This window comes from Heptranchias perlo, chromosome 17 (assembly GCF_035084215.1).
Source record: "Heptranchias perlo isolate sHepPer1 chromosome 17, sHepPer1.hap1, whole genome shotgun sequence".
Classification (NCBI taxonomy): domain Eukaryota; kingdom Metazoa; phylum Chordata; class Chondrichthyes; order Hexanchiformes; family Hexanchidae; genus Heptranchias; species Heptranchias perlo.
In genome coordinates this window covers 15,525,085-15,551,541 of record NC_090341.1, presented here as the reverse complement: position 1 = coordinate 15,551,541, position 26,457 = coordinate 15,525,085, and the positions used below count along the sequence as shown (strand labels likewise).

Below are 26,457 nucleotides of genomic sequence, written 5' to 3'. Positions count from 1 at the left end.
GAAGAGAAACCATTGCAGGTGATTTTCTGGCTGTAACTGGATAGATAAGAATGGAACCAGGCGAGTGCAGTCCCACCCAGCTGGACGGCGGAGGCGAGGCGTTGGAGGAGGATAGTGCGGTCAACCGTGTCATAGGCTGCAGACACATCGAGAAGAATGAGGAGTGATAGTTTATCACGGTCACAGTCACTTAGGATGTCATTTATGACTTCGATAAGGACCGTTTCAGTACTGTGGAAGGGACAGAAGCCTAATTGGAAGGACTCAAACATGGAGTCGCGGGAAAGATGGGCACAGATTTGGGAGACAACAACACGTTCAAGGACTTTGAAGAGGAAAGGGGGGGTTGGAGATGGGGCGGTAGTTTGCAAGGTCAGAGGGGTCAAGAGTGATTTTTTGAGGAGGTGGGTGATGATGGTAGATTTGATGGGGAGGATAGTACCTGGGGGGAGAGTACCATTAACAATATCAGCTAAAATGGGGGCCAGGAAGGGAAGTTGGGTGGTCAGCAGTTTGGTGGAAATAGGGTCGTGGGAGCAGAAGGTGCGTCTCATGGTCAAGATGAGCTCGGAGAGGGCATGAGGGGAGCTATGAGAGAAATTAGAGAAAGATGCGAGTTCAGGGCTAGTGCAGAGGGGAACCGTACGGGAAGTTTGGTTTGATGTGCTAGGGGAAGGGAGGAAGCGGCAGAGGCAGCTGAATGGATGGCCTCAATCTTAGTGACAAAGAAGTCCATGAGCTCTTCACACTTGTTGGAGGTGAGTGTGAAGGAGGTAGGGGAGAGGGGTTTAAGAAGAGGGTTTGTAGTGGAGAAGAGAAGCTGGGGGTTATCTTTGCATTCCAGGATGATCCTGGAATCGGAAGCAGTTTTGGCAGAGGAGAGCAGGACCTGAGTGCTTTATGTGGTCCAGCCAGATCTGGCGATGAATGGCTAAACCAGTTGTCCACCATAAACGTTCAAGTCTGCATCCCTTGGACTTAAGGGAGCAGAGATGAGGGCCGTACCACAGGGAATGACCAGGGTGAGAGAGAGTAATGGTTTTAATGGGGACAAGGGCATCAAAGGTGGAGGTGAGGGTCTGCTTGAACAGATCGGCAGCTGTAGAAATGACTGTTGGGAATTTGAAAGTGCCATTGTGAGTGACTTGGGGGAGGGTTTTTTCCAGGGGCGAACACAGAACAAAGTGGGAATGGGAGGGGGGAAAGGGGGATGTGGGTAGAGAGGGATACAAGGAAATGATCAGAGATAGCCTCATCTGTGATAGACAGGATGGGAGCAGAGAGGTCATGTGAGATGGCAAGGTCGAGGGGGTGGCTGTGAACTGGAAAGCTTGTAACCTCTGCACTCTGTGGGGTGAGGGTAGGGATGCGAATAATGTTTCCATTGCACCACCTTGTGAATTATTTTCATGTTTCTCACTATTCTCTGCCAATTATTCTGTAATTATATGCGTATAGCTTAGTCCTTACTTTACCAAACCTGCAGTCTGTCCCCGGGAAACTGCCACTTGGTACTGTTTCCGAGCTTCCTCTTTCCCTTTCACATCTCCAGTGTACATCACCCCATCGATAGTCCTACAGAAGGCATTAGAAGAATGTATTATTAAACTACAATGAAACAGGCTGTTTAATCTATCGTTAGCCATACCCATAGCCTGGGCAGATGGGAGAAAGATTAAAGAGGGAATAAAGTTAATTTTCCATAATATTCTTGTGATTAAACTGGAGCGTGAGGGGAAAAAGTCAGTTTGCATGGTTTTCAGGCTGGGTATTTTCTGCACATTTAACCGCAATGTTTGAAAAGTTGCTTTTTTAAAAACTGCATTACAAATTCAATCTTCTTGCAATTTACATTTAATAGCATCATACCCTTTAAAAGATACTAGGACCATCTGTTCTGTTCCAGTTTAGATTGGTTGTCAGCCTGAAATAACCTTTGCAGGACTCAATGCATTATTAAGTTCCTATAAGGTTAACTTGGTTTTGAGTAATGCGTGTGCTAGTATGATTCAACAAAACATTTTTTCATGGATCCAGACTAAAAAGGGACAAAAAATTAATTTAGGTCACAATTATACTGAAATATATTAATACTTACGTATCAGTTGGTCAGAACTTAATCTGTGCAGTGTCTTCTTTTTAATATATTTGAAAAATAATTAATTAGTGTGGTGCAACAATAATTGTATCAAAGTGCCATTTACCCATGATATGCAAATCAATAGTGCGCCTGAAGCACAATCTTATAGAATGATTCATTCAGCCCTGCCAGAGTGTCCATGAATTTTCATTTGCTTTACACAACTTACGAACACACGAATTAAGAGCAGGAGTAGGCCATTTGGCCCCTCGAGCCTGCTCTGCCATTTGATAAGATCATGGCTGATCTGATTGTGACCTCAACTCTACTTTCCCGTCTACCTACTGTAACCTTTGACTCCCTTGTTAATCAGGAATCTAAACTTACATTTATATCACGCCTTTAACGTAGTAAATCATCTCATGGCATTTCACAGGGGCATTATTAGACAAAATTAGACACTGAACCACATAAGGAGATATTAGGAAAGGTCAAGGAGGTAGGTTTTAAGGAGCGTCCCATGTTTTATTCTTATCTCTTAACTATGTACGCTTGCTATTTCTCAAAATTCTTCTAAACACGAAGTACAACTGCCTACATTGGAACGAAGGCTCACCCACTGATACTAGGACTATACAAAATGGATTTAATTTTAAATCAACAAAATCACAGGCTGGAACGTCAGCCATCTGGTGCACCCGTCTAACAAAACTAAAGCCAAATCATGCATAGGATATGTAAATGGCTTAATGAATAGTGCACAGATGTTTGTCGGGGGTCACTACGTATCTTGAGCGTATTGATATGTCTACAGAGAGAAAAAACTAGCTCGCCATTTACAATTCATCCAATTGTATTGTTTACACATGGGGGTTAATTAAACACTAGGAATCATAGGAACATAGGAGCAGGAGTAGGCCATTCAGCCCCTCGTGCCTGCTCCGCCATTTGATAAGATCATGGCCGATCTGTGATCTAACTCCATATACCTGCCTTTGGCCCATATCCCTTAATACCTTTGGTTGTCAAAAAGCTATCTATCTCAGATTTAAATTTAGCAATTGAGCTAGTATCAATTGCCGTTTGAGGAAGAGAGTTCCAAACTTCTACAACCCTTTGTGTGTCAAAATGTTTTCTAATCTCGCTCCTGAAAGGTCTGGCTCTAATTTTTAGACTGTGCCCCCTACTCCTAAAATCCCCAACCAGCGGAAATAGTTTCTCTCTATCCACCCCATCTGTTCCCCTTAATATCTTATAAACTTCGATCAGATCACCCCTTAACCTATTAAGTATTAACTGTCCCCAATCTAACTCTAAATTCAAGTACAAATCACCATGCAAACTCGGAAATTAAAAAAGAAATCGCCACTTTTCATTTCTTAGTTTACAAGCTGTAAGTAAAGCACATCCTTTTCAAGATGTAATTGGCCATCTCAAGGCTCTGCATTAGTCACGAGCTTGGGTTGGATCCTGTTGTTAAATCTGCCCGACTGAGAAGTGTGAAAAAAATCTGAAAGGATTAAAACTACTAATTGCAAAGGCTGGTTACATAATTCTACAATTCCAGCATCATTTAAGTCTCAATTAGACACAAAAATAAAATTAGAAACAGTACAAGTAGTTCCCACTTGCTACATACAGTTGCCACCACTAACTTCGTCCTCGCTTATCATACAGCCGCCTATATCAGGCAAATGGCGCTAACCATTTGTCATCACCATAGGCGTCAATTACAAATGCGTCAATTAAAACGTATTAAGCGCGCTGGATATTTTGTGCAGTTCAGTACTTACCGATTTAAAAGTTCCGCTGATTACCGCCAAAGTCAGGTCTTCAAGGAGCTTCAATCAGCTGATTAAAGATGCCCGAGGTCTCCACTTTAATTCCCCTATAATTGTTAACAGTGCGAGCAGCTGATGGAGACTTCCAACAGCTTCATTCAGGTATTTTTCCTGACCACCACTTTTAGCAAGCAAATCGTGTTGGCATGAACGCGCCCGCTATAATTGGTGGGGACTGTACAACCAAAAGCCCATGATAAATGATTAAGGCATTAAGACTTGTGAGAGAAGAGATGGGAAGAGTCTGCCAGCATATACATTTTTTTTTTAAAAAGACCAGAGACCAATAGGTAACTGAAAGAAAGGGAATTAACAGAAGTATAAAAGTATTAACAGAAGTACGGAAATGTGTCCTTTTTAACCCTAATTTGGTAGTTTGTTGGGTAATTGTAGCAGATACGTACATGGTAAAATTGGTAATGAAAGCTGTTTTGGGCAGCTCAACTTCAAAGAGGGCTTCCTTGGACTGAGTTGCCCGGTTTACCACTCGGCTTGTTATCACATTGTGAGCGAATCGAGATGTAACTTTTGAATCGACCTTCAAGCTGTAGACTTCAATCTTTCCCCCATCCTGAAGAAATGAGAAAAATAAAGTACCTAGTTTTAACTGGTAAAGAATTACAATGAATCACTGCATTATGAACAAAGTAAAGCTGCTTTTATATTGGGCTTCAGCTTGGCTGGTTCCCATAGCGTGGATCTTGTTAGGATAACATGCTTACCAGCCCCAGGAAGACTAGCACGACTCGGAGGCCTAGTAAAAACAGATCTTTCTAGCCACTAGTCTTAAACAAAATCCAGTAAGTTGATCCAGAAAGTCCAGGGCTCACTAGATTGATTCCTGAGATGAAAAGGTTGTCCTATGAGGAAAGATTGAGTAGAATGGGCCTATACTCTCTGAAGTTTAGTAGAATGAGAGGTGATCTATTGAAATATACAAGATTAGAACATAAGAGATAGGAGTAGGAGTAGGCCATTTGGCCCTTCCAGCCTGCTCCGCCATTCAATGAGATCATGGCTGATCTGATTCTGGCCTCATCTCCACTTTCCCGCTTTTTCCCCATATCCTTTGACTCCTTTGCTGATCAAAAATTTGTCTAACTCAGCCTTGAATATATTCAATGACTCAGCCTCCACAGCTCTTTGGGGCAAAGAATTCCAAAGGTTCACAACCCTCAGAGAAGAAATTTCTTCTCATCTCCATCTTAAATGGGCGACCCCTTATTCTGAGACTATATCCCCAGTTCTAGATTCCCCTCTGAGGGGAAACATCCTCTCATCATTTACCCAGTCAAGCCCCCTCAGAATCTTATATGTTTCAATAAGATCTCCTCTCATTCTTCTAAACTCCAGTGAGTATAAGCCCAACCTGCTCAATCTTTCCTCATAAGAAAACTCATCCATACCCGGAATCAACCTAGTGAACCTTCTCTGAACCGCCTCCAATGCAAGTATATCCTTCCTTAAATAAGGGGCCCAAAACTGTACGCAGTACTCCAGGTGTGGTCTCACCAGCACCCTGTACAGTTGTAACAAGACTTCCTGCTTTTATACTTCATCCCCCTTGAAATAAAGGCCAATGTTCCATTTGCCTTCCCAAATACCTGCTGCACCTGTACGCTAACTTTTTGTGTTTCATGTACGAGTACACCCAGATCCTTCTGTACTGCAGCATTCTGCAGCCTTTCTCCATTTATATAATATTTTGCTTTTTTATTCTTCCTACCAACGTGGATGACTTCACATTTTCCCACATTATATTCCATCTGCCAAATTTTTGCCCACTCACTTAACCTAGCTATATCCCTTTGGAGACACTTTGTGTCCTCCTCACAACTTACTTTTCTACCTATCTTTGTATCATCAGCAAATTTGGCCACGGTACACTCACTTCCTTCATCCAAGTCATTGATATAGATTGTAAAAAGTTGAGACCCCAGCACCGATCCCTGCGGCACCCCACTTGTTACAGATTGCCATCCTGAAAATGACCCCTTTATCCCGACTCTGTTTTCTGTTAGTTAGCCAATCCTCTATCCATGCTAATATATTACCCCCAACACCATGAGCTCCTACCTTGTGCAGTAACCTTTGATATGGCACCTTATCGAATGCCTTTTGGAAATCCAAATACGCTACATCTACTGGTTCCCCTTTATCCACCCTGCTTGTTGTTTCCTCAAAGAACTCTAATAAATTTGTCAAACACGATTTCCCTTTCACAAAACCATGTTGACTCGCCTTGATTGTATTATGAATCTCCAAATGTCCTGCTACTACTTCCTTAATAATTGATTCTAGCATTTTCCCAATGACAGGTGTTAGGTTAATTGGCCTATAGTTATCTGCTTTCTGTCTCGCTCCTTTCTTGAACAGGGGCGTTACATTTGCGGTTTTCCAATCTGCTGGGACCTTTCCAGAATCTAGTGAATTTTGGAAGATTACAACCAATGCATATACTATCTCTGTAGCCACTTCTTTTAAGACCCTCGGATGCAAGCCATCGGGTCCAGGGGACTTGTCAGCCTGCAGACCCATTAGTTTGTCTGGTACTTTTTCTCTAGTGATAGTGATTGTTTTTAGATCCTCCCTCCCCTTTGCCCCTTGATTAACTATTATTATTGGTGCGCTTTTAGTGTCTTCTAATGTGGAAGACAGATACAAAATCTCTGTTCAATGCCTCTGCCATTTCCTTGTTTTCCATTATTATTTCCCCAGTCACATCCTCTAAGGGACCTATACTTACTTTAGCTACACTCTTCCTTTTTATATACTTGTAAAAGCTCTTGTCAGTTTTTATATTCCTTGCTCGTTTACCCTCATAATCTATTTTCTCTCTCTTTATTTCTTTTAGTCCTCCTTCGCTGGTTTCTAAAGTTTTCCCAATCTTCGGGCTTACCACTAATCTTTGCCACGTTGTATGCCTTTTCTTTTAACTTGATACCATCCTTAACTTCCTTAGTTAGCCATAGTCGGTACACCCTTCTCGTGGAGTCTTTCCTCCTCACTGGTATATATTTTTGTTGAGAGTCATAAAATATATTTTTAAATGTCTGCCCCTGTTTATCCACCGTCATACCTTCTAATCTATTTTCCCAATCCACTTTAGCCAACTCTGTCCTCATGCCATTCTGAGGGGGCTTGACAGGGTAGATGCTGTGAGGCTGTTTCCCCTGGTTGGAGAATCTATAACTAGGGGGCATGGTCTCAGGATAAGGGGTAGGCCATTTAGGACTGACACTGAAGAGAAATTTTTTCACTCAGAGGGTTGTGAATTTTTGAAATTCTCTACCCCAGGGGGCTGTGGATGCTCAGTCGTTGAGTATATTCAAGATTGAGACTGATAGATTTTTGGATTCTAAGGGAATCAAGGGATATGGGGATCTGGCGGGAAAGTGGAGTTGAGGTTGAAGATCAGTCATGGTCTTATTGAATGGTGGAGCAGGCTCGAGGGGCCACGTGGCCTACTCCTGCTCCTATTTCTTATGTTTTTAAGATTTTGTTCCATTAAGATCCATCCAGGAACTACCTGAAAAGTCAACTGCCACGGAACAGGGGCTGCAATAGAGCCCTGCTCTCCCTGAGATTAAATCAACCCCACTCACCAACCATTACATCACATCTTTTGTTTCAGATGCCGCAGTATCACATTAGCACCTCTGAAGAGGTGATTAATCTCTTTTGGATCTGCATTCAAACTACAATGACCAATAACTTTGCAGGAAGTTCTGGGTGAACAAGTCCCAGAACAAGAAAAATAGATTGATGCCAACTCGTGCCAAATTAAGGGCAAGGTTTTTTTTGCTCAGTAGAATTTGGGTGAGGAATGCCCAAATCCATTTCACATAGGACCCTACAGCTAATAGAGAATTTTGACCCATCAGTTTAGGCTGGATTTGCATCTAGGCCCCTAAAGGTTAAAGGTTAGTGACTAACCCACCACACACACACACACACACAATTTTTGCTTTTTCATAAACTAATGGAAATTGTTGCAAATGGATTAAAAATCCCCAGCAGTTGATAATTTAATGCTGTATAAGATTTCCTTAATTTTAAGGAGATATATCAAGACAAATTAAACTTCATATTTTGTGTTCAGGTTATCCAAGGTTCAAATGAGATGAATTGAAAGTCCAAAAAATGTCAGAAACACAAAAATAGACATTTCCTTCACTATTTAGTTGCAGATTTTCCTTCCCCTCCCGACTAAATTGTTAGGTAACCTAGACATCAACACTTCTTCCCTACCACCAGGAAAAGTGAACAAATCACAACAATCACTATCACGGGGTAACTCAAAAACAAAGAAACGTAGAAATAGCATCCCCGACCCCCTCCTTCGGCCTGCCCTGCTACTCTCTTTCAGTCAGCAACACCAGCCCACAAAATGTTTAATATAAATTCTGAGAACATTGCACATTACCAAAAGGAATTAAACACCAAATTGACCCGCTTCACATTCAAAGAATTAGGCTTTTTAGAAACCAACTGCTTACAGCACATCTTACATTGGCAAAGAAGATAATTGTCATTTAAAAGATTTGGCAAATAATACCTACTTTGTATCTGAGCCCCTTTGTGCTTCTTTTCTATTATCAGAAGGGAAAAAGAACAGAATTTTTAATGAATATATCAGTACATTGGCTGTTGAGAGGTAAAACAATTTTGATATTGGGTGTTATGTGTGACAGACTTTCACAAAGGGATGCCAGATGAATGTATAATAAGAGAATAGTCATGTATTAAGTTAGCTGAAGACACAGAGAATTAATGATTCAGACATGGACCAGTCTCTGCGTGAATCAGTCTCTACGGACTGAAGTCACTCCCAGAAGTTTAATTCTTTATATTCTCCAATAAACAGCAATGAAAATATAATAGTTACAAACATGGTCAACCCTGATTACAGCAAACATAAGGGGATCAGTAAAACAGTTTGTTTTAATCAATATTTAAGCTCTGGTGTTAGCAGAGGGCAACTTCTCCGGTGAATGGAGAAAAAAGTTTGTGGCACTGAGTTTGTAATACCTGGTTTCCATAGTAATAACTTACCTTTGATTTATGAATGATGTAACATGTGAAATTTGTAGGATAGAATTATGAAATGCAAAGAAATTTATAAATTGAAGATTTTTTTCAATGATATACCTTTAGTAACATTTTTAACGGCTGAAGGTTTGGTGAGAGGCTTCCATATCCAACCTGCCATGTTAATTAAAAAAACAAAAATCTACGTTAGTCATAATTTTAAAATATATTCGAATTAGCTACATAGTCAAAATAAGTTGTACATTACCCCAGGGTCCTCTGATTCTGATATCATGAAATCAGCTGATATTAACACTGGAACAGAAACCAACAAAAGATGGACTAACATTGCCCTCATTTTGAAACAAAGATCTGCCCAACAGGTGAATGGCTTTATTTCAATCTCTGTTAATATTGAAACATATTTACTATTGAAACAAAGTCAACAGATTTAAAGACAAACTACATGTTTTTCACGTTAACTCTTGTACTGCCGACCTTTCAGTACCTTGTTTTGGTTAATGTTAGGGTTTTGTTGCTCATTAAACTGACTGAAAAAAAGTATTTACAAAGTAGTACAAAGACTCTTGTGGAAAATATATGTGTTCATGTTAATGTATCCTAGAGTAATTATGTTAAAGTGTGAAACTCCACTCATCAAAAGGAACTGTGTGGTTTGGCACTATGCAGTGGATTGGATAGTCAGTGTAACCATTAATACTCAACACTTAAAGTAACATCAACCAAATTTCCATGTACTTGACAACAACTTTCATTTATATAGTCCTCATGTGCAGGAAAACATCTGAGTATTTTACAGAAGCAGGATAAGGATACAATAGACATGGTATATGGGGGAGGGGAGAAGAAATAATTGGCACAAATTAAATTTACTACCAAGTGTTTTGAGCTATATGCTGCTGTGTTGTGGAGAGATCTGTGGCAAAACATTCCTGCAGGTAAGGGGCATTTGCTTCTCTTTCAACTGACAGTTCACAGTGGTATCACAGCACATAATCTGCAATTTTACTTTACAAATTTGCAAAACTTTTACCTGATGAAGGAAAGGCACATTTGTCTGTAAAGCAAAACGGGAAAATTCCATACCTATCCCGCTTTAACTTGTTGGCCACTTTTCTTGTTTAGGATCAGGCAGTTGGTTTTTGAGTGGGATGATTGAAAGTTTCAAAGATATAAACCAACCACGAAGGGCTGAATTTTCCTCTGCTAACCTGCCTGAAATAGGGTGGAATAGTGGTGAAAAGGTGGGAAAGTTTGGTGGCAAGGCCTACTCTTGTGTCCCCACCCCTAATTTTCCTCAGCCCTGCTGACGACCCCTTCCTTTGCTGCCACGTATACATTTTTACTGGGAGGCGGGGCCTGGCAAGCCACTGAATTTTCCGGGGATCACTAGAAGGATGGTGGTAATCTCTGTGGTAGCAGCAGTAAGCCCATGACAGTGGAGGGAGAAGGCCTAGTCGTGGGCTCCCCTCCCTCCATATATGCCCCAACTACTAAACCTTTTAGGCCTTGTAGCTCCTTGAGATTCCTTCTTCTAAATTTCCTCCTGCTCTTCAGGTGCTGCAGTGGTGGTCTTCCTGCAGCTTTGCTAGAATTTTCCTTCCTTTCAGCAGTTGGCTCCCTCTTAGTGATGGGAATCCTACCATGATTATACTCTGCATACTTTATGAGCCTCGACCCAAGAAAATGGGCCGGGTTTTGGCAGGTGGAAGTCCTACCCAATGCAACCCCATCGACAAGGAGAAAATCCAGGTCCAAGAGTATGGTTTCTTAAAATTCCATTTATGATGAATTTTTAATAAAAGCAAATTTCAGGACTCAGGCAATGATCCTTTCCGATTTTGGACTTGACAATAGCTTACCACCATATTAAATGCTCCATTTATTTTTTTGTCTGCTCCCAAATGAATTAACACTCACCTCTGATTTGCCTTTTCTCTAAAAAGCAGGTACCAGAACTGGATTCTGGTCTTTTTGCAGGTTTTGACAGAACCAAAGGCTGTCAGGCTGGCCATTGTTATGCATGAAGCAACGTGTTCAGAATGTTATTTAACCCAGTTCCGGGCACCACACTTTAGGAAGGCTGTGAAGGCCTTAGAGAGGGTGCAGAGGAGATTTACTAGAATGCTTCCAGGTGTGAGGTACTGAAATTATGTGGATAGACTGGAGAAGCTAGGATTGTTCTCCTTGGAACAGAGAAGGTTGAGAGGAGATTTGATTGAGGTATTCAAAATCATGAAGGGTCTAGACAGAGTAGATAGAGAGAAACTTTTCCCATTGGTGGAAGGGTCAAGAACCAGAGGGCATAGATTTAAGATGATTGGCAAAAAAAACAAAAGGTGACATGAGGAAAAACTTTTTTACGCAGCGAGTGGTTGTGATCTGGAATGCACTGCCCGAGAGAGTGATGGAGGCCAATTTAATCATGGCCTTCAAAAGGTAACTGCAAAAGTACTTGAAACGAAAAAATGTGCAGGGCTACGGGGATAGGGCAGGGGAGTGAGACTAGCTGGATTGCTCATGCATAGAGCCAGCATGGACTCCATGGACCGAATGGCCTCCTTCAGTGCTGTAACCTTTCTATGATTCTATGACCAGCTGGCACCTTTCTTACAACAGAAATACATTCTCTTACTGAAGGTGTATTGAGTAGTGGTGCAGTGCTGCTACCCAGTGGATTAAAGGAATTACTACATCTGGGCATTTGTCATTGTAACTTGCCCTGTTGCTTTCCACTGTACATTAGTTTTAGCAAATCTGTAAACATATTTACAAATCAGCCTTGAAATTACATGGGATTTGAGTAGACAAATGCTTAGTGTGTCTGAAATTACCAAACCTATCATGGATGCATTCTCAGAACCCCACCCCATTTTGTCTTAACCCAGTCTACCTTAGGTTAGCTACAATTCTCTATTACAACTCTGTTACGACTGCAAACCTCTCAATTGCCTAATTGCACCTTGATTCCATTTCCACTATGTGGTAGCCTGTAATGCAACCCAGACACCCATCTATGAAACCTTTTAATTAATAAGTTTTCACCTAAGCTATATTATGTTGCTCCATTATAATTAATATTCTGGTTCCACAACATTATTTCTAATGATCTGCAAGTTTGTATATACAAAATACTGCAACCCTGACAATCATAATCCACAGTACCCTTTTGTTTCAATTCCTTCCCTAGGCTTCTGCTCAGCCTCTCTTCAATCTGTCTTAACGTACATCTCTTCCTATGCCCCAAGCTTACTATTTTTTAAACTGCTAACTCCATCTGATGTACTTATTCTTAACCTACTTATGTCCTCTTTAGGTTTGCTTCTCTCCGTTTTACTAGATTAAATCCTTCTCCATTGCTCTATTTATTTTCTGTGCAGGACAATGGTAATAAAATTTTACATACTCATCCCAATGCCCTGAAAATCTGATACCGTCTTCAACACCATTTGTCAAACTGCATTACTGTGCGTAATCTGCTTCTCCTTGTTTTAACACAAGGCGCTGGGAATAATCCTGAGATTACTACTGTGGCAATCCTGCTATTTTAACCTTATATGGACTCCTTAACTTCCCTTTGCAAGACCTCTGTCTTGTTCTTTCCCATGTTATTGGTTCCAAAACTTCAGCCACTCTTTCTAGGATTCACCCACCCACGCAGTTGTGCCTGATAGCCTGGCACCTGAGAGGCAAGAGACCATTCGGGAGTGGTGAATACTATGACTTCTCCCCCCATGCCCCCAAGGCGCCCACTTGGTCCATGTTGCCAAGCTGTTGCTCATGATTTCCCTCCTGTGTCAGTGTCCTCGTCTGTATCATAGGTATTCAACACTGTAAACCCATCAGAATACTTCAGACCTTCAGGAGTTTCCTGAACTGCCTCTACCAAAATTGTCCCCCCCACCACCCACACAATAGTCACTCACCTCATTATTCCTTAGTGTGTGACCACCTCCTGCATTGTGCTCTCCAGGAACCCTGCCTCGTGCTCTCCAGGAACCCTGCCTCTTCCCATGTACCAAGGAATGTTTCTCAAGCTCAGTAACTTTAGCTCAAGTAAGTCCACCTAAACACCCGTGATTAACCAGGTTCTGCACAAGGATCTCCACTGTCCTGGACTCAAACTCAAAACATTGAGAGCAGTTTTAATCCAGGTACACTTCAGTTCCATACTCCAATCACTTAGCTGCTTTTTCACTTCACTGGCCTCTACTACCTCTCGCTTGTACAACCTACTTAAGCTCACAAAACAGTCAATTCAAATACAAATAACACCTTCACAAGTCAATCAACCCAAATCACATCCAGCCACCAGTACTTTCACACAATCGCTAGTTTATCAGTTAAACCAGCCCATCGGTACTTGCAGAAACAAGTCACCTGTACAGTTAACTAATGAATAAATAGAATTTAGCATTCACCAATTCACTTCCAATTCAGGTCCAATCAATTTCAATGGATTTTAAACCCAAAATTTTAAAGACGACCTGCCTTTTTTGTCATGAATTTCCTTAAGAAATTTAGATACAGAAGCTTACAGGCTGAAAAATGGTACATAATGTCTGTCTTGGATAAGTCTGGTAAGACCAGCAATTGAATATGACAGCTGCAGGCAAGAGAAACCGAACTATAAAAGGTAAGGTGTTAGAAGCAGGGATATTATTAGGGATGACAGCTGAAAATAATCCATTCAGAGTTGTCCTCTGTTCATCAGCTGAGAAGATGAGTGTGTGGTTGTATTATATTTACCTGTGCTTTGATGTTTAAAAAGTGCAATCTTCGGTTAAAACACTGTTACAACCCTGCAATTGGAAGGCTGATTCTCTGCACCTGTTAATCTCAATCTATCAAGTTGTTAATTGGTTTTGCTCTGTATGCCCCAGTGCACACAGGGGGGAGGTTTGCTTTTGGGAGTAAATGGGGATTAATTCTTTTTCAAAACTTCTAATCTGAAAAAACACTAATGAGAAAATTCCAAATCCTTGATACCATTTGAATGTGGGAATTACCTGCTGAATTAGAAACTATTAAAAGCCAAATTAGTAACAATATTACAAACTTTTTATTTTATTTTGATGTTAGCAATGCATCATTGTTATAGGTTACAGAGCACAGCAAGTTTAAATGCAGAAAACATTCACAGTATGCCATTTTAGGAGCCACTTTTTTTTTTAAAAAGGTCTGGTGTGTTTATAATCAACTGCACCTTCCAAAGTGACCAGGAGTTAAATTACTATTTTATGAACAAACTGGAAGAAAATGAGCTCCTCATTCAAGACAGAGTAGACAATATTTTTAATCTGCTCCTCCCCGCTCCGCGCCCTCAATGTGTTGACTCTTTGTTGGAGTACGGTTCTATGGATGCCGGTTACCCACCAAAGTGGCCATTATTTATGTGTGAGCTTTAACAGCAAGTGCTGCCAGTGCATTTGACCAGAGCTGGATTCTGCTGGATGGACCAATGGTCTTCTCCTGCCCAAAACATCACTGCGTGACTATAAACTTGCTGAGCCAAAGGAGCTACCATTTTTAAAGTGCTGTAATTACTTAACATTAATAGAAAAGGTGTTCAGAAATTAAGAGCACCGGGTCCTTTGTTCAACATATAATAGTACAGTTAAGAGAACCACTAATACAAGCAACACACCATTCATTGTACATCAAGGTTTTACACAAAATTGGATACATCGTGGGATTGAGCAGAATGTAGTGCCTATTTTTTGGGCACATGAAAATTCAATTTTCTTCCCCTCCACCCCACTAAAGTTTTGCTTTTTTCAAATCTTCGGGTAGAATACGTCCCTTCTTTCTTGCCTTGTCCTTCTTTTGTTCTATCTTGGCATTTTTCTTTTTCTTTATATTTGCTAGCCTCTTATTTTGACGAAGTTGCATCTTTTCGACAACATGTTCCGTTCGCTTTCCCCAACTCTTTTGCCGCTGGGCCTTGCGCTTTTCCTTCCTCTTTAATGAAGCTTTCAGCATTTCTTCGTTGTCTTTGATTTTTAGGCCTTCAGCTTTGTATAAAACATTGGTCCACTTCATCTTTGCTTCGACTTCCTTTGCTTTATTTTCATCCTTACTCTTCAATTCTTCGATCTTATTCTTTTGGGCTTCTAACCTAGACAAGAGTTGTTTATAGTTTTTGCCAGTCAAAGGTGTGATACCACCTTTAACGTTCTGCCTTTTCTCTTTTTGCTTGAGTTTTTTGTCTTTAACTACTTCAGATGACATGTCCACTTTATTGAAAATTATTTGCTCTTCCGTTTTCTCAACCATGTCTTTTTTCTCTCCGTCTTGAGTCTTTGCTGCAATGCTCTCTTCCTGAACAGTCTTCTCCTGTTCTTTCTTCATTTGCAACTCTTTCCGTTTTCGTTTTTTCCTTTCCCTCTCCTGCTTTCTGCGCAGGCGTTTCTTCGCTAATTCTTCAGGCAGCAAGCCTTTTTGGTTGCCCTGTTGATAAGTGCAAGAAACAGCATAATTAATGATTTGAGTAGTGAAAAGGCAGCAAGTGAAAATCTGGCAAATTATATAAACAACTTAGTTACCCAGAATGCACAGCACAGAAACAGGCCATTCGGTCCAACAGGTCCATGCCAGGGTTTACGCTCCACACGAACCTCCCCCCACTCTTCTTCATCTATCCCCATCAACATATCCTTTTAATCCTTTCTCCCTCTTGTGTTTATCCAGCTTCCTCTCAAATGCATCTATGCAAGTCGCCTCAACTACTCCTTGTGGTAGCGAGTTCCACATTCTAAACCATTCTCTGGGTAAAGAAGTTTCTCCTGAACTCCGTATTGAATTTATTACTGACTATCTTATATTTATGGCCCCTAGTTCTGGTCTCTCCCATAAGTGGATACGTTTTCTCTACGTCTATCGTATCAAACCCTTTCATAATCTTAAAGACCTCTATCAGGTCACCAGTTGGTCTCTTTTCTAGAGAAAAGAGCCCCAGCCCTTTCAATCTTTCCTGATAGAGGGTATCATCCTGGTAAATCTTTTTGCACCTCCTCCAGTGCCTCTGTATCCTTTTCATAATATGGAGACCAGAACTGTGCACAGTACTCTAAGTGTGGTCTAACCAAGGTTCTGTACATGTTTAATACAACCTCTCTGCTTTTCAATTCTACCCCTCTAGAAATGAACCAGAGTGCTTTGTTTGTTTTTTTATGGCCTTATTAACCTGTGTCGCTACTTTTAGTGATTTGTGTATCTAAATCTCCACCAGATCCGTCATCTTCTCTACCCCATTTAGACTCTTATTTTCCAAGGAGTATGTGGCCTCCTTATTCTTGCTACAAAAATGTACCACCTCACACTTATCTATATTAAAATTCATTTGCCAATTACACATCCATTTTGCAAGTTAATTGATGTCTTCTTGTATTTTGTCACAGTCCCGTATTTTGTCGCAGTCCTCCTCAGTGACTATTCCCCCACCCCACCCCCATTATATCTAAATAGCAGTTTTCATTCCTCTTTTTCTTGTATAAAGCAATAGTTAAATTGAAGGCATTTCAAAATATCATACCTGCCCACGGCTTTCTTCAATTTTCTCGTGTAGTCTCTGACGCAGAATATTTACCGTTGAAAATGAGCCTGTGTCCACTTTACTGACTAAGAAAGCAAATTGGAAGTTATGATTGACAATCGGCAGTTACATCTGTGCCTTTAACTTACAATAGCTATGTCAAGGATGGAGCTTTAAACAATACATTACTTTCAAAAGACTTTTACAAAACATAGCAATCATTTTGAGAGTGTTTTTTGTAATGTAATTTCACTGGAAAGTTTTCAATGCGATGCTGAAAGAATGAGTGGGCGGGGAGCAGAGAGAGGAAGGAAATGAGAGGAAGTGTATGCAAAGGTGCAAGAGTGCTTGATCAAAGTACCTCATTTTATGAAACAAAATACATTTCACTACCCAGGAGAATAGGGAAATATTATTCATCATAAAATGTGGTTCTCGCACCTCTGGGACTTTGCTGGATTTTGTTCTCTTTCATTCCATCTTGAGCAGTTTTAGGCTGATCCCCATTCACTGCCTGAAAATCTTTCAGCTCCTTGGGAGGTTGCTTTTGTCTTTTCCTCTTCTTCTTCTTCTTAGGTTGGGCTGCGTCTTCTGAGCCCCCCCTTCTAGAAGCTCAAAGAACAAAAAAAAAAATCATAACCTTTCTTTGGGTCAAACACAACTTAAACAGGAATCGAGTTTCATTGAATAGCAACATTTAATTATTAACAGCATCATCTGAGCATTACTGCAGTCCCCAGTTACGTTAACTTTTTCCACAATATTTATACTTAAATAAACAGCACATCCATCAGTGTCTGAAAGGAGAAGAAACAGATTGATGTTTCAGGGCGAGATCCTACATCTAGGTCTCAACTCAAAATGTTAATCTATATTTTCTCTTTCCAGCTTTATGTTTCCAGCACTCAAGTTTTCATTTTAGAGTTCCAAAATGAACAAATTTTATCAATGTAATGCATTTCGGTATGTATTTCAGCACTAAATACAAAGGTAATCCAAAAACTCCACTCCTCCTCAACCCTGTTTCCAATGGATAACCTCCAGCAATGCACCCACTGATACTCTGTCCCTCAAACAGCTCCTAGATTCATTCGCTTTCCACAACTGTCTCCAAACCTGGACAATGGTTCATCAATGCTACAAGGTGACTCCACCTCGTCTACAAGCCAACTTCATCCCAGCACTGTACCTCACACGTCAACTTTGGACTCTCATACTGTATCCACCCATGTTCCTCCTAATCTCTGCCATATCTATGCAACCTTAATTCCATCTTTGTATATTTATATTTTGCTGTCGTTCCTGATCCAATCCCATTGCTTCTATCTCACCCCCCAAACCCTTCTCTCTTAACTCTTCCCCTTCCTGTCACCTAGACATACCATGTTTCACTTCTCCCCTCTCAGGTACTTGCCCCCCTCAATCCAACACTACACCACTGCCTTCCTACTCTCATGCTGCAGTAGCAGGCTTGAATCCCTTTGGATAAGCCCACAGCTACCCTCTGCACCTCTCTCTGCATTCTCCAAAGGGCCCATCCCACTTACTCCAGCCACCACTGCCTCTTTGGACTCTGGAGCACATCAACAATCACCGCCCCTCTCCATGATTCCCTCCAGAATGTCCATTCACTCATGGACAAGGCCCTTGCCATCCAAGACCTTACTGTGGATGATTGCATTGACATCATAGCTTTGACTGAAACTTGGCTCACAGGTGGCAGCACCTTGCTTCTTAATGAAGCCTCCCCTCTTGGCTATACTTTCCATCATCTGCCCCACCCAAACTGTCCTGATTACTAAAACCCCAATCTTGGTCTCTCCATCTCCTCCTCTGGCACCTTCTCTTCCTTCAGGAACGCCTCTGTTCTTGTACACTACTGCCACATCCCCAACCTCCCTTTCCTCTCCAAAGCTCGAGTGTGTTGTCTCCTCTCAAATCCGTGCCCATCTTTCCTGCAACTCCATGTTTGAATTTATCCAATTAGGTTTCCGTCCCTGCAGCAGCACTAACACAGCCCCAAAGTCATAAATTATATCCACTGTGACATTTTCTCTCCTTGACCTCTCTGCAGCCTTTTGACAGGATCAGCCACGCCATCCTCCTCAAACACCTCCCCTCCACTGTCCAGCTCAGTGGGACTGCCCTCACTTGGTTCCACTCTTACCTATCAAATTATAGCCAGAGCATCCCTCGCAATGGTTTCTCTTCCCACCCCTGCAGTTACCTCTGAAGTTCCTCAAAGATGTTTTCTTGGTCCCTTCCTCATCTACATGCTGCCCCTCAACGGCATCCACCAAGGTTGGATCGTGGGGTCAGTTTCTACATTAACGCTGACAAAACCTAGCTGTACCTCTGCACCAACTCTCTCCACTGCCTCTGTTTTGTCAAACTGCTTGTCCGACATCCAGTATTGGGTGAGCCCCAATTTACTCCAGCTAAACACTGGGAAGACCGTAACCAGTGTCTTTGGTTCCCTCCGCAACTCTGTACCCTTTCCAATGATTCCATCCCCTTCTTTGGCCACTGTCTCAGGTTGTAATAATCTGTTCGCAACCTCAGTGTCCTATTCAATCCCGAGTTGAGATTCCGACCCCATACCCCCCCACCATCACAAAAAACGCCTACTTCTACCTCCGCCTTTGCTTCAGCCCATCTACTGCTGAAACTTTCATCCGTGCCTTTGTCACCTTCTGACTCCACAATGCAAGAAGGCCGAAAATAGGTTTACAGTGCATGTGTGTAAACAAGCAAAGTGTGGTAAATAAGACTGGTGAGCTGCAAGTGCAAATAGTCACCTGGGAATATGATGTAGTGGCAATAACGGAGACCTGGCTCAAAAAAGGGCAGGATTGGGTACTAAATATTACTGGATAGAGGGTGCTCAGAAAAAAATAGGGAAGGAAAAAAAGGAGCGGGGGGGTTGGCAATATTGATTAAGGAGAATATTGCAGTGCTGGAGAGAGAGGATGTCCTTGAGAGGTCAAGGATGGAATTTATTTGGTTAGAGTTAAGAAACAATAGAGGAGCCATTACACTACTGGGTGTATTATATAGGCCACCAACTAGTGGGAAGGAGATAGAGGAGCAAATTTTCAGGGAAATTAGAGAGGTGCAAGAACTATACAGTAGTGATAATGGGGGACTTCAACTATCCTAATATAATTGTAAACAATTTTACAACACCAAGTTATAGTCCAGCAATTTTATTTTAAATTCACAAGCCCTCTGTTTATATCCTAATATAAACTGGGATAGTAATAGTGTAAAGGGCAAAGAGGGGGAGGAATTTTTGAAGTGTGTTCAGAAGAAATTTCTTGATCAATATGTTTCCGGCCCAATGAGGAAGGAGGCATTGCTAGATCTGGTTCTGGGGAATGAAGTGGGTCAAGTGGAGCAGGTGTCAGTTGGGGAACTTTTAGGGAAGAGTGATCATAGTATCATAAGGTTTAGATTAGTTATAGAAAAGGACAAGGAGCAATCTAGAGTAAAAATATTTAATTGGAGGAGGGCCAATTTCAATGGGTTGAGAACGGATCTGGCCTGGGTAAATTGGAATCAAAGATTGGCAGGCAAAACTGTAATCGAACAATGGGCGGCCTTTGGAGAGGAGATGGTTTGGGTACCTCTAGGTACATTCCCATGAGGGGGAAAGGTAGGGCAATCAAAGCCAGAGCTCCATGAAAGACAAAAGAGATAGAGAGTAAGATGAAGCAGAAAAAGGGGGCGTATGACAGATGTCAGGTTGATAATACATGTGAGAATCATGCAGAATATAGAAAGTACAGAGGAGAAGTGAAAAAGGAAATAAGAGGAGCAAAGAGGGAGTATGAGACTAGACTGGTGGCTAACATAAAAGGAAATCCAAAAATCTTCTAGAGGCATATAAATAGTAAATGGGTAGTCAGGGGAGGGGAGGGGAGGGGTGGGGCCGATTAGGGACCAAAAAGGAGATCTACGCATGGAGGCAGAGGGCATGGCTGAGGTACTATATGAGTACTTTGCATCTGTCGTTACCAAGGAAGAAGATGCTGCCAAAGTCACAGTAAAAGGGGTAGTTGAGATACTGGATGGGGGGGGGGGGGGAATTGATAAAGAGGAGGTACTAGAAAGGCTGGCTATGCTTAAAGTAGATAAGTCACCTGGTCCGGATGGGATGCATCCTAAGTTGCTGAGGGAAGTAAGGGTGGAAATTGCAGAGGTGCTGGCCATAATCTTCCAATCCTCCTTAGATATGGGGCAGGGGGGGGGGGGGTTCCAGAGGACTGGAGAATTGCAAATGTTACACCATTGTTCAAAAAAGGGCGCAAGGATAAATCCGGCAAGTACAGGCCAGTCAGTTTAATCTCGGTGGTGGGAAAGCTTTTAGAAATGATAATCCGGGACAAAATTAATAGTCACTTGGTCAAGTGTGGATTAATAAACAAAATCCAACACAGATGTGTTAAAGGCAAATCGTGTTTAACTAACTTGATTTGAGTTTTTTGATGAGGTAACAGAGGGTTGATGAGGGCAATGCAGTTGATGTGTATATGGACTTTCAAAATGCATTTGATAAAGTGCCACGTAATAGGCCTGTCAGCAAAATTGAAGCCCATGGAATAAAAAGCGCAATGGCAGCACGGATATGAAATTGGCTAAGTGACAGGAAAGAGAGAGTAGTGGTGAATGGTTGTTTTTCAGACTGGAGGAAGGTATACAGTGGTCGGTATAAGGATTGCTGCTTTTTTGATATATATTAATGACTTGGACTTGGGTGTACAGGGCATAATTTCAAAATATGCAGATGACACAAAACTTGGAAGAGTAGTAAACAGTGAGGAGGATAGTAATGGACTTCAAGAGGACATGGACCGGCTGGTGGAATGGGCAGACACGTGGCAGATGAAATTTAATGCAGAGAAGTGTGAAGTGATACATTTTGGCAGGAAGGATGAGGAGAGGCAATATCAACTAAAGGGTACAATTCTAAAGGGGCTGTAGAAACAGAGACACCTGGGGGTATATATGCACAAGTCGTTGAAGATGGCAGAGCAGGTTGAGAAAGCCATTAAAAAAGCATACGGGATCCTGAGCTTTATAAATATAGAGTACAAAAGTTAGGAAGTTATGATGAACCTTTACAGAACACTGGCTCGGCCACAACTGGAGTATTGTGTCCAATTCTGGGCACCGCACTTTAGGAAGGATGTGAAGGCCTTAAGAGAGGGTGCAGAAAAGATTTACTAAAATGGATCCAGGGACGAGGGACTTCAGTTATGTGGATAGACTGAAGAAGCTGGGGTTGCTCTCCTTAGAGCAGAGAAGGTTAAGAGGAGTTTTGATAGAAGTGTTCAAAATCATGACAGGTTTAGATAAAGTAAATAAATAGAAACTGTACCCATTGGTGGAAGGGTCGAGAACCAGAGGACACAGAGTAAAGGTGATTGGCAAAAAGAACCAAAGACGACATGAGGAAAAACTTTTTTTACGCAGTGAGGAGATATGATCTGGAATGTGCTGCCAGAAAGGGTTGTGGATGCAAATTCAATCATGCCTTTCAAAAAGGAATTGGATAAATATTTGAAGACAAAAAATCTGCAGGGCTACAGGGAAAGAGCAGGGGAATAGGACTAACTGGAATGCTCTTGCAAAGAGCCGGCACAGGCTCGATGGGCCGAATGGCCTCCTTCTGTGCTATGACGATTCTATGATTCCAATGCTTTCGTGGCCAGCCACTAATCTTCCATGCTCTGTAAACTTCAGCTCATACAAAATTCTGCTGACCGTATCCTATCCTACATTAAGTCCCACTTACCTAAACTATCAAGCTGCAAATCTGCTTTATTAATTTTCTAATAAATATGATTCAATAGAAGAAAATAGTTCAAACTGCTCCCAAAACACATTTAGATTTAAAATGCAAATAGAATGAAACTTAAAGGCATCACAGAAGATGGTACAGCAGGACTAAGCAACAGGAACTGGCTTCACAGCTGCCCACACAAGACAACGATTTACATTTATATAGCGTGAGGCAAAGGCAACTGAACACTTTGCATTTATATGGTATCTTTAACATAGTAAAATGTCTCAAGGCGCTTCACAGAAGTGTAATTGGACAAAAATTGACACCAAGCCAAAGACGGAGATATTAGGACAGCTGTCTAAAAGCTTGGTTGAAGAGGTAGTTTTTAAGGAGGGTCTTAAAGGCAGTTTAGGGAGCAAATTCCAAAGCATAGGGCCTAGAAGGCTGAAAGCACGGCCACCAATGGTGTGGCAAAGGAAGTTAGGGATGCACAACAGGCCAGGGCTCTCGGAGGGTTGTAGGAGGTTACAAAGGGAGAGTGCAGAAATCAATTTGGTTTAACCTAGGTTTCCACAATATTAATTTATTTTTAAATGCCTAATTTTCAAACAGTGCTTCTGAGCAGGTTTTGTCCTTCATTATTTTAAAAAGAGGGGGCTGCAGAGACAGTGGATGCATTGGTTTTGATCTTCCAGAATTCCCTAGATTCTGGAATGGTTCCCATGGATTGGAAGATAGCAAATGTAACCCTACTATTCAAGAAAGGAGGGAGAGAGAAAACAGGGAATTACAGGCCATATAGCCTGACATTAGTAGCAGGGAAAATGCTAGAATCTATTATTAAGAACGTAGTAACAGGACACTTAGAAAACCATAATATGATTAGGTAGAGTCAACACGGTTTTATGAAAGGGAAATTGAGTTTGACAAATCTATTAGAATTTTTTGAGGTTGTAACTAGCAGGGTAGATAAGAGGGAACCAGTGGACGTAGTATATTTGGATTTGCAAAAGGCATTTGATAAGGTGCCACACAAGTTGTTGTTACATAAGATAAGGGCTCATGGGATTGGGGGTAATATTTTAGCACGGATTGAGGATTGGTTAACTGACAGATAACAGAGAGTAAGAATAAATGAGTCATTTTCAGGATGGTAGGTTGCAACTAGTGGGGTGCCACAAGGATCAGTACTTGGGCCTCAGCTGTTTACAATCTATATCAATGACTTAGATGAGTGTAATGTATACAAGTTTGCTGATGATACAAAGCTAGGTGGAAAAGTAAGCTGAGTGGAGGACGCAAAGGGATATAGACAGGTTAAGTGAGTGGGCGAGAAGGTGGAGTATAATGTGGGGAAATGTGAAATTATCCAGTTTGGTAGGAAGAATAGAAAAGCAGAATATTTTTTAAAAGGTGAGAGACTAAGAAATGTTGGTAGTCAGAGGGATTTGGGTGTCCTTGTACATGAATCACAGGAAGTTAACTTGCAGGTACAGCAAGCAATTAGGAAGGCAAATGGTATCTTAGCCTTTGTTGCAAGGAGGTTGGAGTATAAGAGTAAGGAGGTCTTGCAGAAATTATATAGAGCTCTGGTGAGACCACACCTGGAGTACCATGTAGTTTTGGTCTCCCTCTCTCTCTCTGTTTTGTGTTCTGGCCGTTTGTATATTCGGTGGTCCTGTAGGTAACACCTCTCTGTCTGAACACTTTGATTGCCTTGACAACAGGCAGTTGGAAAGATTATCTGTAATCACCAGGTATTGTTCTCTGAATATAAATGCGAAACGTTCAAGGATTTCATTTCCACATTCACCTGACGAAGGAGAAAGCCTCCGAAAGCTTGTGATTTTCAAATAAATTTGTTGGACTATAACCTGGTGTTGTAAGATTCTTTACATTTGCCTAAGGAAGGTTCACTAGATTGATTCCTGGGATGAGAGGGTTGTCCCATGAGGAGAGATTGAATAGAATGGGCCTATATTCTCTGGAGTTTAGAAGTGTGTGAGATGATCTCATTGAAATGTATAACATTCTTAGAGGACTTGACAGGGTAGATGCTGAGAGGCTGTTTCCCCTGGCTGGAGAGTTTAGAACTAGGGGACAAAATCTCAAGACAAGGGGTCGGCCATTTAAGACTGAGATGAGGAAAAAATTTCTTCACTCAGAGTTGTGAATCTGTGGAATTCTTGACCCCAGAGGGCTGTGGATGCTCAGCCATTGAGTATATTCAAGACTGAGATCAATAAATTTTTGGACACTAAGGGAATCAAGGGATATGGGGATAGGGCAGGAAAATGCAGTTGAGGTAGAAGATCAGCCATGATCTTATTGAATGGCGGAGCAGGCTCAAGGAGCCACATGGCTTATTTATTACTGAGATAACATTTTGTCACAAATTCTTACCAAACTTTTGTTTACGTGGCTCCTGGTTCTGGGATGCATATACTTTGCTTCCCAAACGCTGTAAATACTTGTCTTTTGCAGCAAGGCTTGAATCAGCCATTTTGATTCAATCCGGCAGAACCGAATATGATCCCAGTGAACGGTCTATCTACAAATGGGAGGGGGGGGGGGGGGAAAGGATTAATCACCGCATAGCTAAAACAGGATTGGTCGAAAATGAAACGTTGGAATAGCTCAAGTCTTTTAAGTGAGTAGCCCAGTCTGTTTCAGGAGACTTTGATTCCATACCTGAGAAGATTGAAGCAGCAGCACAGTCCACGCTGCGACGTGCGGCTCCCATTCATGTCATCATTACGCTGCCACGCTTTTGGCGCGTTATGATTGCGTCACCACGTACCCCCGAGCATTCTGTAAGCAGCACTGTGAGGCATTGCAGGATGGGCAGCTGGAAGGCTGTATAAGAGATACCCCAGTTAGTAAAGCAGTGCTGTGTCTCGTTTTGTAAAACTATATCTGTAATATCAATTCTTTTCGCATTTCCTGCACTTTCACTCACTTCCAAGCCTGGTGCCCACTGTGCCTCTGATGACCAGCGCAGACACAAATTTCACACGTTAGGGACAAAATTCGCACTTTTTTTGTTGCTCTGCTGAATGGTACAGTGCACACCTAGTGTTGATACACTATATAACCTCAGTTCAATACAAATTTTTAGTGTGCGTGATGATATAGGGGAACATCGTTAAACCGTACAAAATGAGCCAATTTTTCCAGCAAAAAAAATATTAAAAAGCCCAGATAGCAAAGCTCAGTTGAATGTTTGAGAGACTTATGATTGAAGAAGTGAGATATAATCCATTTAAACAAATCTGTTCATTTTGTGGTGTGCTGGCAACATTTAGATGCAAGTTCTATTTACAACTAAATAGAATGAGATATATTTTAAGCCCATTCAAACATATATGGAGTTGTGTTTCTTTTATCAGTCACATCTTTAAACCAAAATCAGTGTCTCTCTCCTTAAGTGAGGCTGGACAGGTCCATTCGAAGGTCCTCCTGTATCCCACAATTCCACGGGAGAAAGCCGGTTGGTTGTGGCCGCTGTCACGTGTGAGGAGGCGTCGCGTATTTGTGTTCCAGAAATGGCGCACTGAGCACAGGTATATCATTACTTTTTTTAAAAAAATAAACATTATATCAGTTAATTATCATCAGGAGGCCCGTGTCACTCACAGCCTTGTGCCCGACAGTGACCGTAATCCGCCGGCCAGGCTCAGCAGCTGTAGCTGGGTGAGGAGAGTCGGTGCTTTTCCATCACCAGAAACCCGAATAAGCTTCTCCTCCACCCCCAGTGAAACTCGGGAGACTAATCCTGAATCCAAGTTAGCAACTTGGCTAGAGTCCTGCAACACAACAACAGCAACTTTATACAGCGCCTTTAACATAGAAAAACGCCCCACGGTGCTTCACAGAAGTTATGGGGTTAAACACAGCTAAAGAAGGAGATATTGGGATGGGTGACCAAAAGCTTGGTCGAAGAGATGGGTTTAAATTGGGCCTTAAAGGCGAAGAGAGTGGTGGAGGGGTATAGGGAGGAAATTGTGAGTGTAAGCCCTGGTGGGTGTCACAAGTAGCATTTCTATGGGTTTGGAAGTGCAGGGAGGGCTCAGTATTAGGTGTGTTGTGTTTGACTTGATGTGGTATAGAATATAGGAGCAGACTTTTGGTTTTGGAGGGTGGAGGATGGGAACTTGGCCAG

General features: G+C 41.7%; 3 protein-coding genes across 9 annotated transcripts in view; 1 reads left to right on the top strand and 2 right to left on the bottom strand.

Moving 5' to 3' along the window:
- LOC137334098 (inter-alpha-trypsin inhibitor heavy chain H3-like) overlaps positions 1-9,310 on the bottom strand; it is a 47,175-nt gene extending 37,865 nt beyond the window's left edge. For all 3 annotated transcript variants that reach the window (XM_067998590.1, XM_067998589.1, XM_067998591.1), the window contains exons 1-5: positions 9,221-9,310; positions 9,073-9,126; positions 8,484-8,513; positions 4,326-4,492; positions 1,471-1,575 (exon numbers count right to left, since the gene is read on the bottom strand). In XM_067998590.1, coding sequence (XP_067854691.1) covers positions 1,471-1,575; positions 4,326-4,492; positions 8,484-8,513; positions 9,073-9,126; positions 9,221-9,310 — 446 coding nt within the window. The remainder of the gene's footprint in view (positions 1-1,470; positions 1,576-4,325; positions 4,493-8,483; positions 8,514-9,072; positions 9,127-9,220) is intronic.
- Positions 9,311-14,024: 4,714 nt separating this feature from the next.
- surf6 (surfeit 6) lies at positions 14,025-25,083 on the bottom strand. Of its 3 annotated transcripts, XM_067998581.1 has the most exons (5): positions 24,987-25,083; positions 24,699-24,846; positions 16,949-17,119; positions 16,508-16,593; positions 14,025-15,423 (listed from the first exon to the last, which is right to left on the bottom strand). In XM_067998581.1, the coding sequence occupies exons 2-5, from the start codon at positions 24,796-24,798 to the stop codon at positions 14,734-14,736; spliced, it is 1,047 nt and encodes a 348-aa protein (XP_067854682.1). In that variant the 5' UTR covers positions 24,799-24,846; positions 24,987-25,083; the 3' UTR covers positions 14,025-14,733. The 3 variants fall into 3 exon arrangements, with proteins under 3 accessions (XP_067854682.1, XP_067854683.1, XP_067854684.1); XM_067998582.1 differs by lacking the exon at positions 24,699-24,846 and having other exon boundaries at positions 24,987-25,076; XM_067998583.1 differs by lacking the exon at positions 24,699-24,846 and having other exon boundaries at positions 16,949-17,112; positions 24,987-25,063.
- A 678-nt stretch (positions 25,084-25,761) lies between these two features.
- The window catches only part of si:dkey-32e6.3 (uncharacterized), a 29,126-nt gene continuing 28,430 nt past the window's right edge, over positions 25,762-26,457 (top strand). For 2 of the 3 annotated variants that reach the window (XR_010966062.1, XM_067998580.1), the window contains exon 1: positions 25,762-25,858. The gene's annotated coding sequence lies outside the window, so the exon portion shown is untranslated. The remainder of the gene's footprint in view (positions 25,859-26,457) is intronic. The other variant, XM_067998579.1, reaches the window with a different exon arrangement.

Bases quoted from the DNA above. Each gene is read 5' to 3' on its own strand.
- surf6 (XM_067998581.1), bottom strand. From the start codon at position 24,798: ATGGCTGATTCAAGCCTTGCTGCAAAAGACAAGTATTTACAGCGTTTG. The intron at 17,120-24,698 runs GTAAGAATTTGT...TTGTTCTTTGAG, and splicing joins GCCACGTAAACAAAAGTTTG to CTTCTAGAAGGGGGGGCTCA. The intron at 15,424-16,507 runs GTATGATATTTT...ACTTATCAACAG, and splicing joins TTGAAGAAAGCCGTGGGCAG to GGCAACCAAAAAGGCTTGCT.